At 48.7% G+C, this 14,534-nt stretch overlaps 1 protein-coding gene across 6 annotated transcripts in view; it reads left to right on the top strand.

Moving 5' to 3' along the window:
- Positions 1–14,534, top strand: part of RPH3AL (rabphilin 3A like (without C2 domains)) — a 45,707-nt gene that overhangs the window by 9,028 nt on the left and 22,145 nt on the right. For all 6 annotated transcript variants that reach the window (XM_069874296.1, XM_069874294.1, XM_069874293.1 and 3 more), the window contains 4 exons: positions 2,176–2,287; positions 3,642–3,785; positions 5,818–5,947; positions 9,857–9,943. In XM_069874296.1, coding sequence (XP_069730397.1) covers positions 2,211–2,287; positions 3,642–3,785; positions 5,818–5,947; positions 9,857–9,943 — 438 coding nt within the window. In that variant the 5' untranslated portion in view covers positions 2,176–2,210. The remainder of the gene's footprint in view (positions 1–2,175; positions 2,288–3,641; positions 3,786–5,817; positions 5,948–9,856; positions 9,944–14,534) is intronic.

The following is a 14,534-nucleotide window of genomic DNA, read 5'->3' as shown; positions in this document are numbered from 1 at the left end:
ATTCTTCAGGTGTGTGTGACGGGAAGGGAAGAGTATGTGATATTTCTGAAGAGTAACTTAATGTATTCATTTGTGGGGGGGGGGGTACATGTGCATATAATCCTGTAACAGCACATCACAGGCTTGGAAAATATCTGGAAAAACCCAGCTCAGCTGTTTTGCATGAAATTTTAGCTTCTCTCTGCTTTTGACACTGGCCCGGGGGTGAAAACCTCTGTATTCTTTTGTGGTTAATGCTTGATCACTCCCCTGTGTGTGAGCTGCTGTGGGATGTGTGTGGGGACTGTGTTCTCTCCTTGCTTGAGATCATGAACAAGATGAAAAGAGCAGGAGGTGTTCTAGGACAAAATAGAAATGCAAGCCCACAGTGTGTGTGGCACTGAGTAGAGTGGAGAAAGCAGTTGGTAAATCGGGGATGCCAGGGTTCAAGGATTTCTTCTAGAGACAATCCCTTTAAAAAGTGATCACCTTAACTGATGTAGTAAAGGTTTAAAAAATTATGTGTACACTTCTGTGTGTCCTTCTTGTCTCAACCCTCTTCTGAATCTTTCTTGCACCTTCTTATCCCCTCCTTGCCTCGCTTTGCTGTGCAGTCAGCTCATGCTGCTCAGCATTATGCTGAATTGTTACAGCCTTCACTTTTTTACGCATCTGTCCTCCTGCACTGACAGAAACCTCTGCTTCGTTTGGATTTCCTCCTCTTCTCTCCTGTCTGTCGTAAGCACTGAGTTTGGAGACTCTTCTCAGAAACTGGATGGTTAGAGCGGAAGGAACCAGTTTGTTGTTTGTAAGCGTTTTGACTCTCAAGGCTGATGTGGGATTTGGCAGGAGGTAGCTGTCAGTTCTCTGAGACGAGTTAGCGTTTCTGCACTGGGCGTTGAGTGTGGCACACGTGAGCTCAGCCTAAGGAGAAAGAGATGGATTTGCTCAGGCCATGTGCCTGCCTGTGTGAGAGGGCCAAGGTCATGCAGCCTGCGATACCTCCCTGCCTGGCACGGGAGCAGAAAGCTCTGTGTGTCAGCAGTAGATAGCAAGCACAGATGCAGCACACTGAACCACAGGCATTACTGGGGTAAGTGTGCTATGGATTGAGACCGGAACACGTGTTTTCTTGAGAACTGCTGCACAGTTGGCAGGTGATATACCTTGCCTGCTATTGTATCAGATTTGTGTTTGCCAAACAGCATTAAATATGTTATCTCTGCCCTGCAGTTACGGTTTCAAAGGTGGCGAGTGTCTGATCTGGGAAAGTCGACTGTTAGTACCTGGAAACTTGTTAGGGTTATGAGACTCTTGCTCTGCTGGAAAGTAAATCCAGCAGGACAAAAGCTCAGTACATCAAAGCTAGTTTTGCCTCAACTGAAATCTTTTGGTTGTGCCTGTCCCTTGGCACTTTCCATTTGTGTGAGCTGCTGGTAGGACTTAGAGCTGCTTAGCTGCAGGGTCTCTTTTGGGAATCTGTTCCTCCCAAGAATGCGTGGAAGTTGGTTCTTGCTGCCTTTACTGATCAGTTCATGGTGAAATTGCTGTTGAACACCAGGAATCACTGCTGTGATCGTGCCGGTTACAGGAGCTGCAGTAGAACTGCTGAAAGAGGTGCTGTCTTAAACATCAGAGAATGCAAACAAGCTGCTATTGTAGGCTGTAGTTATAAATATCAGGCTATTATGGAGGCAGTTTTAATGAACGAAATGACTTGCCACTATTCATGCTGATTGTCGCGTGGGTTTTTGTTTGTTACCCCATTAGGAGGTAAAAAAAAGCAACTGTGGCTTCTTTGTGTCCTTTAGGGTGTCTTTCTCTGTCAGCACTGCAGCGCTGGGGCTCTAGAGGTGATGGGGCAGAGATTATTATTACAAACAATGCTTTTCCCTAGTTTGAAATGAAACATCAGAGCTGACAAAGAGTCTCTGGCTTTTGTTCAGAGTATTATAAAATCTAAACTTCCAGCCTTGTCTTCAAGGTGTTTGAAGGTATTTATTGGCTTATATTTTATGAGGATAATGGGGTGTTTTTTTCGCTGTCTGTGGGGGAGAGTCTGTCTACTTCCACCGTGTGTGATGCCGCCAGATCACCGTTGTTTTGCGTGCCAGAAGAGCGGTTAACAAGGCTGTGCCGAGCTTCCTTAAGGGTGGGGTGGCAACTGTGCTCAATGCTGGTGTTTGCTTCTTACAGGTGTGATCCCTGCCTCTCCTCCCCAGCTTGGTGCTATGGCCTACACGATTTTTGGCAGCGGGACGGGCCAGTGGGTGTGCCCCAACGACCGGCAGCTGGCACTGCGTGCTAAGTGAGTCCTCGCCAACCTCCTTCCAGCCTTGGCTCAGGCCTGAAAGGTTTCCCAGAATCTCTGTGGAGCACTGGCTCACTGGCCTCGACCACAGCCCATCACGCAGACCCCTCTGCACTAGAAATGTGCTCCTTGGATGGGACAGGAGCTTGCTAAGCTGGGGCTCAGCGCTTGGCTGCTGCTCAGAGTTTCCAGCCTGCAGTGGAGTTTGCAGCAAGGCTGGTGTGTGGTGGGAATCCGTGCCACCAGCCCTCCCCTGAGTGAAGGGAAGGGCTTGGAGGTAGGCTCACATCTCTGCAGCAGCCTAAATATAATTGATAGCATTGCCCAGCTGCAAGCAGTCTTTTGTTTTGGGAACTTGTCATTTGGTCTCATTTTCCTCTGAAGTTAAATTACTGCATAACCTAAAGACAAAAGGAATGGAGCTGAGTCAAGCACTGGAATTGCATTTGTTTCTCAGATGCTGTCCTTCTCTGGGAGCAGGTACCATGCCACTGCCACCTCTGCTCTTGTCTGAGTCTCTGGGGTCAGCTTGTTGCAGAGTGTTAGAAAATAGGTCACCCTGGGTCTGAGAGGACTGCCTGAGTGTGAACAGTGCACGCCACTGCCCACACCACTGCCCCTTCTCCAACCTTCACCTGAAAGCCTCATTAACACAGCTGTATCTGATAGTGCCTTGCATTCTGCTAGCAGCCCTGGCTTTATCCAATCACCTCTGCACCCCTACTGAATGGTAATTAATTGAGCTGTGAGAGCTTCTGCCTGTGCCCAAGTGAGCTGAGGAGAAATTTCAGCTGCTGTACGTGAGGCACAAAGGGAAGGGGGTTGCTGAAGTCCTCCTGGGGGCCTGGGTTAGACCAAGGGAGGAAGCTGCCAAGTGTGTATTTCTAAGCATGCCTGGTGGTTTGTGTGTTTGACCTGAGGACCTTAGAAATATGCGATCTGGAGAGAGGAGGGTGTGGGTAATCCCTCTGTCTGGGAGTCTGCTGTTGCCATTTGTGGTGTCTGGCACTGTGCTAGCAAGGGTACCCCCAGGATAGGCAGCCCGAGGTGCGCTGGGCAGAGTCAAACAAGAGTGAGGACATGGAGAGGTAAAATACAACCTGGAGCAGAAAGGGAAGCAAGAGGGCAGAGAGAGTCAGTGCAGCACTCGATGCTGTTGGAGAAGTGGTGTGGTGATCTGGTTAGTGAGAAAAGACTCGTGCTTTAGGCGTTAGCTGGGGAGTAGATTTCTCTGATGGAAGGCTGACACAGAACAGGCTCTGTGTGCCTGGCAGGTTTGGCCTGTGGGGCAGGTCAGGGCTTTTCTGCTTTCCTTTCACAGCTAAATTGTTCTCTCCACCCCCTCCCACAGGCTCCAGACGGGCTGGTCAGTGCACACGTTCCAGACTGAGAAGCAGAGGAAGATGCAGGCTTTGAGCCCACAGGAGCTTGAGGTCATTCTGGAAGTCATCCACAAGGCGGAGAAATTGGACATCATTGAGCAGCAGCGCATTGGGTAGAGTCACGTTCATTTGTCCCCTTCCCTCAGAAGGAAAGGTCAGTGCAGACAGAGGAGTGGCCCTCCTAGCTGCCTGAGCTCAGCCACTATCAATCAGAGCACCCCTTAGGTCAGTTATTTTCTTCTCTCATGCTGCTTGTTTGCAGGTGATAAGGTTTGGGAAGGATGTGATGTTTTCCTTCTCTCCATGGCTCAAGCTTTTCTTGTGCCTTCTTTGAACCTCAAGGCTTGTTGTGCATGCAGGCACTGACACGGTCTGTGGTAAATGCAGCTTGTGCTAAAGCAGCTGCCCCAGTGGCTCCAGAAGAGGCTGGGGAAGGTGCCGAGCTGTGCAGCTGCACCCGTGGCTGGTGGATGGCATGGCTCAGAAACTGCTGCTGGCAGCAGAGTTAGGTTTTCCCTTGTTTGCGGCAGCCCCCTGGGATTTTGCTGGGAGCAGTGAATGAGTTTATGTTCTAGTTGGCCGAGCCCTCTGGAGGGAGTTCGCTAGCTTGAATTATTTAATTTACAGGCATACTTTTGCTGCTGTAGAATTCCATTTGCTTTCAGTCCTGCTGGAGGTCTAGCCTCAGCTGTGTCTGTGGTCATCCTACACTGGCTGCCTTTAAAGATGGGGAGTTTGGCAGTCCTGCTGCATTTCCCAGCAGCATCTCGTGTTTGTGAGGTACGAAACCCCAGTGACTCCCAGCCTGCATCCAGCAGGCCTGGCTCCCTTCCCCTGTGCTTTGCTCTATCCCTGTGCAGTGCACATTACTGAGTGCTGACAAGAACTGACAGGGATGTTTGTGTGATACAGGAGAGACCCCAGCAGCCCCAGAAGCAGCCAGCGACCCCAAGGGGCTGACTGTTTCTGTGGAGTTGATGGTGTAGCTTGAGAAAGTGAGGCCCTTGCTGTTCCCATGCTGAAGCAGTCTCTGAATTGCCTTTCTTAACTCCTGGGTGTTCTCTTGTGCTGAAGTCAGGGATCATAAATCCAGTAATGATGGCTCAGCCTGGCTGTGCTGTCCGACCTCATGACCACAGGCAGTACCTCTTTCAAACAGACCTCACCTTGCTCTCAGTGCAGGACTTGGTTGGTGGGACATTAGCACTGATGAGAATGGGGTTTCATGGATGGCAGGATTGCATTTCCTCCCTGAGCCACATGCATGTGTGTGGCTGCATCTGGTTGCTGCTTCTGATAAATGGCCTGGCTGCTATTGTCACCATCAACAAATAGATTCCTGAGAATTGTCAAGCGGTGATTTCATGACAGCAGCCTTGCTCTGCATGCTCTCCACATCCTGCATCCTAATTGCTTATCCTGCCTTCCTTCCCTTTTGTAGTCCTGCTGCTACGGACATTGTGCATACATGTGTGCTTCCTGCCTTCCAAGAGGGCTGTCTAATGAAGCAGGGGCTAGTTACTGGCATTCCTGTACTGCAGCTGGGCTCATTCTGGTCTGATGGCTTCAGTCTGGCTTTCCTGCTTCTAATGGCATGTGGACAAGTCATGTGCCTGCAGTGCTGCTTGCACAGACTGTAGGTAAGAATGGAGCCGGGCTTGGCAGGTCCAACTTCTCTGCTCTTTCCCAGAGCTGTCTGACTCGCTCTGGTCTGAGCATTAAATGCTTTTCGTGCTCTGCAGGCAGGAAATCATTGTGCTGAGACTGTGTGGCCGCAGCAACACTGAGCTCCTGAGGGGGCACTGGGACAAACCCTCTTGTGAGCTCTCTGCACTGCACCCACTAGCTGAGTCAGGCCTGTCAGTGGTATTTGCAGTTTTGATTATTCTGGGTTTGGTGAGCACTGGTAGATGGATTTACACAGGTTTGTATCCCTTAAAGTCCAAGAGCCAGCTGATGGGAAACATTGCAGAGGCTGAAGCGAAGGTACATATGGTCCCAGCAAGGGGCCCAGAACTGTTCAGAAGCAGCAAAAGTAGGCTGAGTCTGGAGTACACATCTGCAGATTTTTGGCATGCTTCAGTACCGTGTACTTTGATTTCCCAGGTGAGCGCTGTGACCTCTGCTCTGCCTCATTCCCCACAGGCGCCTGGTGGAGCGGCTGGAGAACATGAGAAAGAACGCAATGGGCAATGGCCTCTCCCAGTGTCTGCTCTGCAGTGAGATGCTCGGGCTGCTGGGAAGCACATCTGTCTTCTGTCAGGATTGCAGAAAGGTGGGTTTGGTCACACTGGTTCTGCCTGTTCCTGGTAGCAGATTTGTTCAGGAAAGGCCCATGGGCCTCTTGAAAGCTAGAAGGCTCTGCAGAGTTATCTTAGCCCCATTTGTCTAGATCAGTGCTGTCAGACCATCAGGTTTTCTCTTGTACACTGGTTATCTTACTCCTCAGGATTCTGAAGAGCCTGAACTGCACTTAGCGCTGAGCTGGGGTGCATCAGCCCCCCTCTACATCTCCCACTCTGGGGCTGCAGAGTGGGAGGAGGGGCAGAAATGTATGTCCATCAGAGGCAACTCATAGAAGGGTCCGTGTGTTTTACTGTTGTTTACTGCAAGGTCTGCCCTTAGACCTTCCAGTATCGTGTCTCTTCAGTCCATCTTCAAGTTCCAAACCAGTGTAAAGTTTCCAACCCTGACATGTAAGGTAGGCTGTTCATCAGGGGCAGTGTTTGTGTGGTGTTGGGTGCTCTTTGAAAGGGAGCAGCAGTTTGCAGGGAGGCTGCTGTTCTGCCAATGTCCTAGGGACGATTGTTTCTTGTCTAGACTCTGCATCCGAGGGGTTAATCTGTATTGCTGTGGAGATGATGATTTCCAAGGCAACCACCTTATCCTCCCTCTGCTGGGAGGCTGTTTTTCCTGCACTTAAGGCCCATCTTTCCCTGGGGAGATATCTCAGTAAGTGACTTTGCCTCATCGTGTTGCCTGGGGAGAGGTGAGGGTGCCTGCTAGGATGTGCTGGTGGTAGGGTGGAAGGTAGCAACCTGTGCTGACTCTGGTCCTGGTGGTACTGGAACCAAGGAGACACTTGTCCATGTCAGCTACTCTGTCACTGAGGAGATGTCCCATGGAACCCACAGGACAGCACTGAGTAAAACCTGCTCCTTTCTTGTGGCACGGTGTGTGCTGGCGCCTCTGTGGTCAAGAGCCATGCACAGTCTTTCCCACTGGCACTGCTGGAATTTGTGCGATGGAGTTCAGCGCAGGCAGCCTGCTCTGCATGAAATCTGTGGTTGGCTGCAGCTCTACAGGGCTTAGAGCTCTTGTACGAGAGGGGGGAAGGGAGCTGGGTGCTGCTTGCAGTCAAACCCTGGTCCCAGCATCCCTCAGATGTGGTCACTGCGCCGGGAGCTGCTGTGAGCTGAGCTGCCTTTGCTGTCAAGAGAATTTCTCCACTGCATGCTCATTACCGAAGTGGCTTGAGTGAGGCAGGGGTTATGCAGAGGATTACTTGTAAGGCACTAACTGGGAAGGTAAACGTAAGTCTTTGAACCACTAAGCTAGGTAGAAAGTAGCCCTTTTGGGAAGAGGTGGGGAAGGAAGAGTCTGGCTTAAAGGGGAGCTCCTTTGGAGAGGAGCATGAGCTCTGTGCACACAGTCTGTGAAAAAAGAAGGGCTGGATGGCAGACAGGAGGTGACTAGCTGTTTCCTGCATTTCAAGCGTGCAGAATAACAGGATGTGCTGTATTCTTGCCTTCTTCCCTTGGCAGTTCTGCTCTCACCTTGTTCAAAGCCAGCTAGGTCACATTGCCAGTGCTTTCTAACCTCCTGCCTGTGAGCCCTGTCCTCTAATGACGAGGCAGAAGCTGGTGCAGACCCTTCTGTGCCCTGTTCGTTTGCAATGGCAGGTAGTAACCCCTCTCGCTGGTGTGGCAGCATGAGCTGGAGGCTCCGGGAGAGCTCTGACCAAGAAGACCCCAGGGAAGGGCTGGGTTTTTCTGTGGTCACTCCCTTTTTGTCTGGAGTATGGGCAGTTCAGGAGGACCATACTTTTCCAGTGTGCATTTTGTAGCTGCTTTCAGCTTGGCTGCACTTTACAGCTGCGTGCAAGCTCAGGGCGATGCTTACTGGGTGCCTTGGGCTTCTCCCCTTGCTACTTTTTAGTGTTGTGGAGTGAACTCAGGGAATGGTGAACCCTTTAGCAGAGCACACAGAGTAGCTGTTACTTTAAGCTGTTCCCTCTCGTCCAGGGATATCTGTCACTCGTGCAGTGTTGTATGCAGTAAGCAATGCCTTGTCAGGGAATTATGGATTTTTAAAGTTCATATTTTTATTGCTAGTGTTGCTCTGTTACTGCCTCATTGCAGCTCATTTAATTCAATGTATTATTGAATTACTGTAATGGTGCAAAGAACTTACCTTCAGCATGTCCCTTCTGCTGAACAGAGGCTCTGTATTTCTTGTAGACCAGTGGATTTTCTAAGCATCGCTTTTTATTTTATGAAGAATGTTTTTAATATTAGTTTTTATTATCTTAGAAATAAATGTGTTAAGGCAAGACAAAGCTGTATGCAAATCCAGGTGTGCTAACAATAGCAGTAGTTAGACAAAGCATAATGTGTCATTTGTCATGCAGAGGGTATCGGTATCGTTTATAAAAGGTGAAGTATAAATAGGAGAAGAAAGTGCTTTATCTTGTATTTAATGAGGGATGGGGCTGCGTTTAATGTCCTTGATTTTTATGTCTTCTTCTGAGGGGTTGTGAGTGATGCTCAATTTTCCAGCTAGTCTGTAAAGAAAGGGAGAAAGAAACCTCCTTGTATTGGAGGAACTTTAAAAATTTATGGCTAGGAATAAAATCACTTGGAAACTTCCACTAGAGGGAGTGTTTGAATGTGCTGTGCTTGTGGGGACTGGGATCTTTGAGGGTATTTAAGACTAAGTTGCTCCTTCAGATTTTGGGTTGAGGGAGAGAGAATTTGGGGTACTTCAGGTGGTGTCTGCGAATTGCATCTGCAGTCCCTCTTGGCTTGGGTAGCACCATGTTGAGTATTGATGCACCAGACCCAATAGGTTGTTCCTTATTCCTCTGGGAGGATGAGGACAAGGACAGGAACAGAGAGGTGGAGAGGAGCACCAGCCTCTGTGGGGCTGCTGGTGCTGTCTCCCACTTGCTGCGAGTCAGGAATAGACCTACCCTGGACTATGCTGACCAAAATAGTTGTGTTTATTCCTGCAATGAAGCCATTGCTTCAGGTGGCATCATTTTACCACTCTTCTCCTCCAGGCATGGGCACTGAGGGCTGAGTGAGCCACTAAGACTTTCATCCCTGGACAGTCCTGGTTCAGAGGAGGAGCAGCCTGGTTAGGGGGATGTGTAGAACCTTAGCTGGGGGGATTAAATTCGCATGTCTCTCTAAGCAAGGTTTTGCTCTCCAGGGCCCTCTTGTGAGTTGCTTTTGCTTTGTGAGGATCAAAGAATTCATCCGATTTCTCATTCAAGCTGTCAGCCAAGCCCGATACACATCAGCTTCATTATATAATATTAGGTGATTCGGGTTGTAAATAGCTTGTAATGCCAGCGGAGACGTGAAAGTTCCCTTGTGCAGCAACAGAGGCTGTGCAGTGCTATCAAGCATTCTGCTCAGGAAACTTGATGTAGGCACGGTCGTGCCTGCTTCCTAAGCAGCCACAAATCGATAGTGCCAAGTGCATGCTGAGAGGGAGGGGAAGCCGTGGGGTCTAAGACTACCTACGTGAGGGAAGGGAGTAGAGGATTCCAGTCTTGCACATACTCAGGCTTGTTTTATACTTGGTCACGGCTGCTTTCCATGCCACACTGATTGGGCTTTGGGATTTAGAGAAATAAAAAAAAAAACCCTCTCTAGACATTTGCCCGTTCATAATGGGGTTTGATTCGCCCTGTCCAGTTTTCTTCTCATCCTGCAGTCAAGAGCTGTGCTGTGGATTTGCCTTTGTCTCGTGTCCATGTAGACGTGAAGCAGCTTCCTGCGATCAGTGGTTCTCGAGGCTAAATAAGAAAGTTATGCCATGTTAAGGTTTTTAAGGAAAGCAAGACAGAACTGTGGGGATAGGTGCTTCTCAACCTTCTCTCTCCAAAGGCCTATATGGCTTTGGGGAGTTGCTAACACCAACGTTTTTTCCCTTTTTTTCTCTCTCCTTGTTTCAGAAAGTTTGCACCAAGTGTGGAATAGAAACCTTTGGAGCTCAGAAACGTCCTCTTTGGTTGTGCAAGATCTGCAGTGAGCAGAGAGAGGTAAAATGCAGCTGTGGAGAGATGGGGCTCAGCAGCATGATCCTAGCCGCCCAAAGCCTGTGCTGAGCATGTATGGGCTCTTCCCTCTGCCTGGGCACTGAGAGGGGAGCTTGGAATGGGGTCTGGGAGATCAAGCAGACTCCATGAATACGCGCAATGGTGACAGCTTTGGTTTGTGAGGGGATGGAAGGGAAACAAAGACACCAGCTCCTGCAGCCTGCATGGCTTCGTGCGGTTTTTCCTAGCTATGGTCATAAAGAGGCTGTTACCTTTTGCTGCTGTGCTCTTTCCCTCCTCGCTCTGTGGCAAATAAACTTGGCAAACACTGATTCTTTAATACAGCTGGAGAGATCTAAATCATAGCTGCAGTATTTGTCCCTCTAAAAATAACTAGGATTGCAGCTTTTAAGTCTGTTTTCCTTCCTGCCTGCAAAATCCCATAACTTGCCAGCATTATGGGCAAGAGACTTCTGATGCAAGTTTCTAAACTTTATATCCTTCATCCTTGACTTTACACTGCAAAAAGTAATAGCCTGCCTCAATTCTTTTCTGCCAGCCAGCATCCACCAACATCAGGGCTTGCTGCTCTACAGTGAAATGAAGTCCTGTGAATTTGTTCTGTGATTATGGAAGGATTTTCATTTGTTCTCATCAGTTTATTTTGGGCTTTTGCTTGTGGTCCTTGAACATCAGTCCAGTGCAGCTATTTCTGACCACTGCAACCAACTGTGAAACCTGGGTGCTCTGCTATATCACTCTTAAAGTGTAGCGGGAGCGTTTCTGCAGATATCTGAGACACTGAATTATTTTTATACTAGTTGTGGAGACTTAGAATTGCTTAGGTTTTACAGAGGAGGGGTTTGTCTGCGTGGGAGCACTTGTGAGGTTCATGTTCAGGTAAGATGAGGGGTACATGGATGCTGCTGTTCTTTGGAGTGGCAGTGTGATTATGGGTAGGGGCTGGCAGAGAGCATTCCAGCTCTTTGGATATTGCTAATAATTTGATACACTGAATCATCCAGATGTTTTGAATTCCAGACGGATGTTCCAAAATAGAGTGAGGCAGGTCGAGATATTTTCTGTCTTCTGCAGGGAGATGGGTATGGGACTAAAATTGAATTTTTCTTTTACTGTGTTCTTTCTGTATTTTTTCTCATCCCACACCATATAATTTGGGTTTTTTGCTATTTCTTATAAAAATAACGAGGACCTGTGGTCACTGGACAGAGAAGAATATTAGCCTGTCCAGTAAACGGTGTGTGTGGCCAGCGTGTGAGGGTACGGTAACCTTCAGAGCTTGCTCTCTCTGTGAAAACTGAGATACAGCCCGAACACTGCCCTAATGAAAATGGATGGAACTTTCCCTCTTCCGCTAAACCAATAGCCTCGTCTTGCTTGCCAGCCCTAGGCTTCGTCTTTATTTATTTGATTCTCCCTAAGGTCGGTTCAGGTCTGCCTCCTTTCTTGTTCGCACTGCTGCTGGTGCCCTGACCAGGAGAAGATTGGAAGGGTCACAGCGTGGACACGCAGCCAGGCATCAAGTCATACATCCCCCTTGTCTTCCCACGTGCTCTGCTTTTATTTCGAAGGAAGGCGGGGATGCATTGAGAATTAGCAGAAGCCTTGAAGCCTGTCAGCCGGGGCAAGGAAGTCAAGGCGATATCAGAATAAATATCTGAAAAGTGGGTTCGATCACGTCTTCCCTGAGAGTCTGTGTGAGGAAGAGGTGAGGCTCTTTTCCTCAGGCTGGTGGCTGGTGCTACTGCAGTTCTTGAAGCTGGTTCAGGTATCATATTAGGGCATGCACTAAACTGCCAGGTTTAAGGCAGTATTCATAGCCCGTTCCTTGTTGCCAGGTCTTTCTGTGATCTGGACCTGTCTTGTATTGCCATCTGTTCTGGACAAAACCCATTTGGCCATGTTAATATTTGCTGAAGGTTATATTTGCTGTCAGTGAGTGCAGATGGATGTCTGCTCTCTGGGATCAGATCTTGTCATTTCTATCTAACCTGTATGGTGAGGAGATATCAGCTCCATTTTATTTGCACGGGTCCAGCCAGGGAGCTTCAGGAATCCTCTGAAGCACTTTGGCTTGTGTAACAAGCCAGTGCCACCTTTCCTGGTGGATGAGAAGCACAATGTGAGCCAGCAATATGCACTTGCGGCCCAGGAAGCCACCTGTACCCTGGGGTACCCGTGCACATCAGAAGAAGTGTGACCAGCAGGGGAAGGAGGTGATTCTTCCCCTCTACTCCGCTCTGGTGAGACCTCATCTCGAGCCCTACCTTCAGTTCTGGAGTCCTCAGCACAGGAAGGACATGAATCTGTTGGAGCAAGTCCAAAGGAGGCCACGGAGATGATCAGAGGGCTGGAGCACCTCCTGTACAAGGACAGGCTGAGAGAGTTGGGGTTGTTCAGCTTGGAGAAGAGAAGGCTCTGGTGAATGATACTGGTCCAGAGTGCCTCCCCACAGCGGGTGTGATGAGATGTGGTGTTTCCAAGCTAGGTAGTTCCCTCTACATCGGCATTTTAATCGCTGTCTGTAATTTTCTGAACCACCGCTCAAGCTGTTTGGGCATGATATTTATGAAACTCTCAGCTCTGTTAGTGAGAGACTGTCAGGCACTGAAGTGAGAAGGGGAGGTCATTCGGAAACCTGGATGTACTAAATGATGTCAGCTAGAGTTAATAAGTGTCATCTGGCTGGGACAAGAGCCTAGGACTGTAATTGTCCTCTTTAGCTTCTGCCACACACTTAGTGAGCACATGAGTCTTGTGGCCCACCAGGATGGTGGGGTTGGACATTCACGTACACTAGCTAACAGCTGAAGTGCATGGTATTGTTCACACATGCTAAAGCTTTCATCCCTCTGTCTTTCTCATTATTATTTGTCCCTGTAGGCTTAACTTAAGCTAGTGTAAGTTTAGTGACATGTGGTAGTCATCTTTCCCTTTTTGCTGTGTGGACAGAATCTCGATTAGGATTAAGCCACCCATATGCCTGCATTGAAGGAAGACCAAAGTAAGAGTCTGTTGTTTACATCAATTTTTCAGTTGGAGTTGAGTGTTTGATGCCCATGGATGCCTTTCGGAATCCTAGCCTCAGCTATTCAGAAGTGTTCTTTGCTGCTTTCTGTTTCCTTGAAAACTGGGAAGACTGTGCTGCATAGCAATGAGGAACAAGTTCTCTGACACTGTCTTATTTCTGGAGAGCAGAGGTGATTAATGAATTTTGCGTGCTGCCAGCATCCCAGTCATCCAGAAGCAAGACGGTGTGTTCGCCAGCACTCAGGCTGCTGAGCATGATGTGTGCCTGCCAGGTAAAAGTCTCCAAGCTCCTCGAGAGGTGCTGGAAGGAAAGTACAATGTTCTAACATGGCCAGGACCTGACAGAACTTGGATGTTCCTACTGGCAAAGAGAACATCCCCAAGTTCCGACAGACACCCCTGCGTCATAAGCACATCCCTTCTTCCTAAAAGAAGATAGAGTACGTCTCCTTTAGGCCAGAACTGGCCTGCTGGAGATACCTCGTCCCAGCTTTTTGCAGAAACATCTTTTGAAACCCCTCATTTGTTCTCCCAGCATTCTGTGGATGTTTTCCTTTGCAATGTTATCTGAGGGCAGTGGAATTAAAGCACACGTGGATTGATTTTTATTGTTCCTGCAGGCAAGGGTAGAAGATATTTCAGTCAAGCTCACATTCACTTTCCAGGGCAAGAATCTCTCTCTTTTCTCTATGTGCTGCATTGCCTTTCTTGGCTTTGCATCTCTCATTGCCTTTGTGGAGGTGAAGCATGGAGGGCTGATCCTCCTTGGGGCAGTCCTGTTTCTGCGTGTGTATCAAGACCCCTGGCATGATCAGGGATGCTGATCCCTGGCTGTAGCAAACGGTGTCCACGGGTTAGCCGTGAGCCTGTTTGTGAACTTGGCAGAGAGGCAGTGATGTACCCATGGGAATGAGAATGCAGGGTGGAAAGGGAGCAAGTCCTCCAGCAAAAAAGGCTCATTGCAGCGGCTGTCAGAGGAACAAAACTGCCTGGGAGGAGCTGCAACGCAGCTGGAATGATGCCCTGCTGCCAGGCCTCTAGCAGAGCACGTGAGCTTGATAACAGCTTGGGCAGCAATGTCCGTGTTAAATTAGTCGAGTGTGGCTCAAGTCTGCCTGTCACCTCCTGGCCCGAAGGGGAAATGGGACCTGCTGGGTTTTCTCAAATCCCTGCCCGGCTGTTTAACTCTGCACAATCTTGTTTTGACTGATACCACCAGGTTTTGCAAAGCACCTTCCTGAGTTACCACTTTTTATATGTAACTTTTTTTATATCCATAATTAGCGATGCTATCATCGTAATTAAAATCCTCTTGGAAGCATTTGTGCACATTTACATTTGAATTGACACATCCAGAATTGTAGCGATAATGAAAACAGTTTCAGTAGGGTGGGGAGAGATGGCTTTTTTTAAACCCATTGAATATGAAAGAGAGTGACAGCTATTGGAGACCTCTTAAACTTTTAATTTGCCCCCTCTGCTTCACTTTCCCTTTAATTTCTTCTCCTTCGATGAACGGCAGTGTCATGGCTGGCTGCGTTTC

This window comes from Phaenicophaeus curvirostris, chromosome 21 (assembly GCF_032191515.1).
Source record: "Phaenicophaeus curvirostris isolate KB17595 chromosome 21, BPBGC_Pcur_1.0, whole genome shotgun sequence".
NCBI classification, from domain to species: domain Eukaryota; kingdom Metazoa; phylum Chordata; class Aves; order Cuculiformes; family Cuculidae; genus Phaenicophaeus; species Phaenicophaeus curvirostris.
The sequence above is the reverse complement of the archived record's forward strand: the minus strand, read 5'-3'. Positions and strand labels throughout refer to the sequence as shown.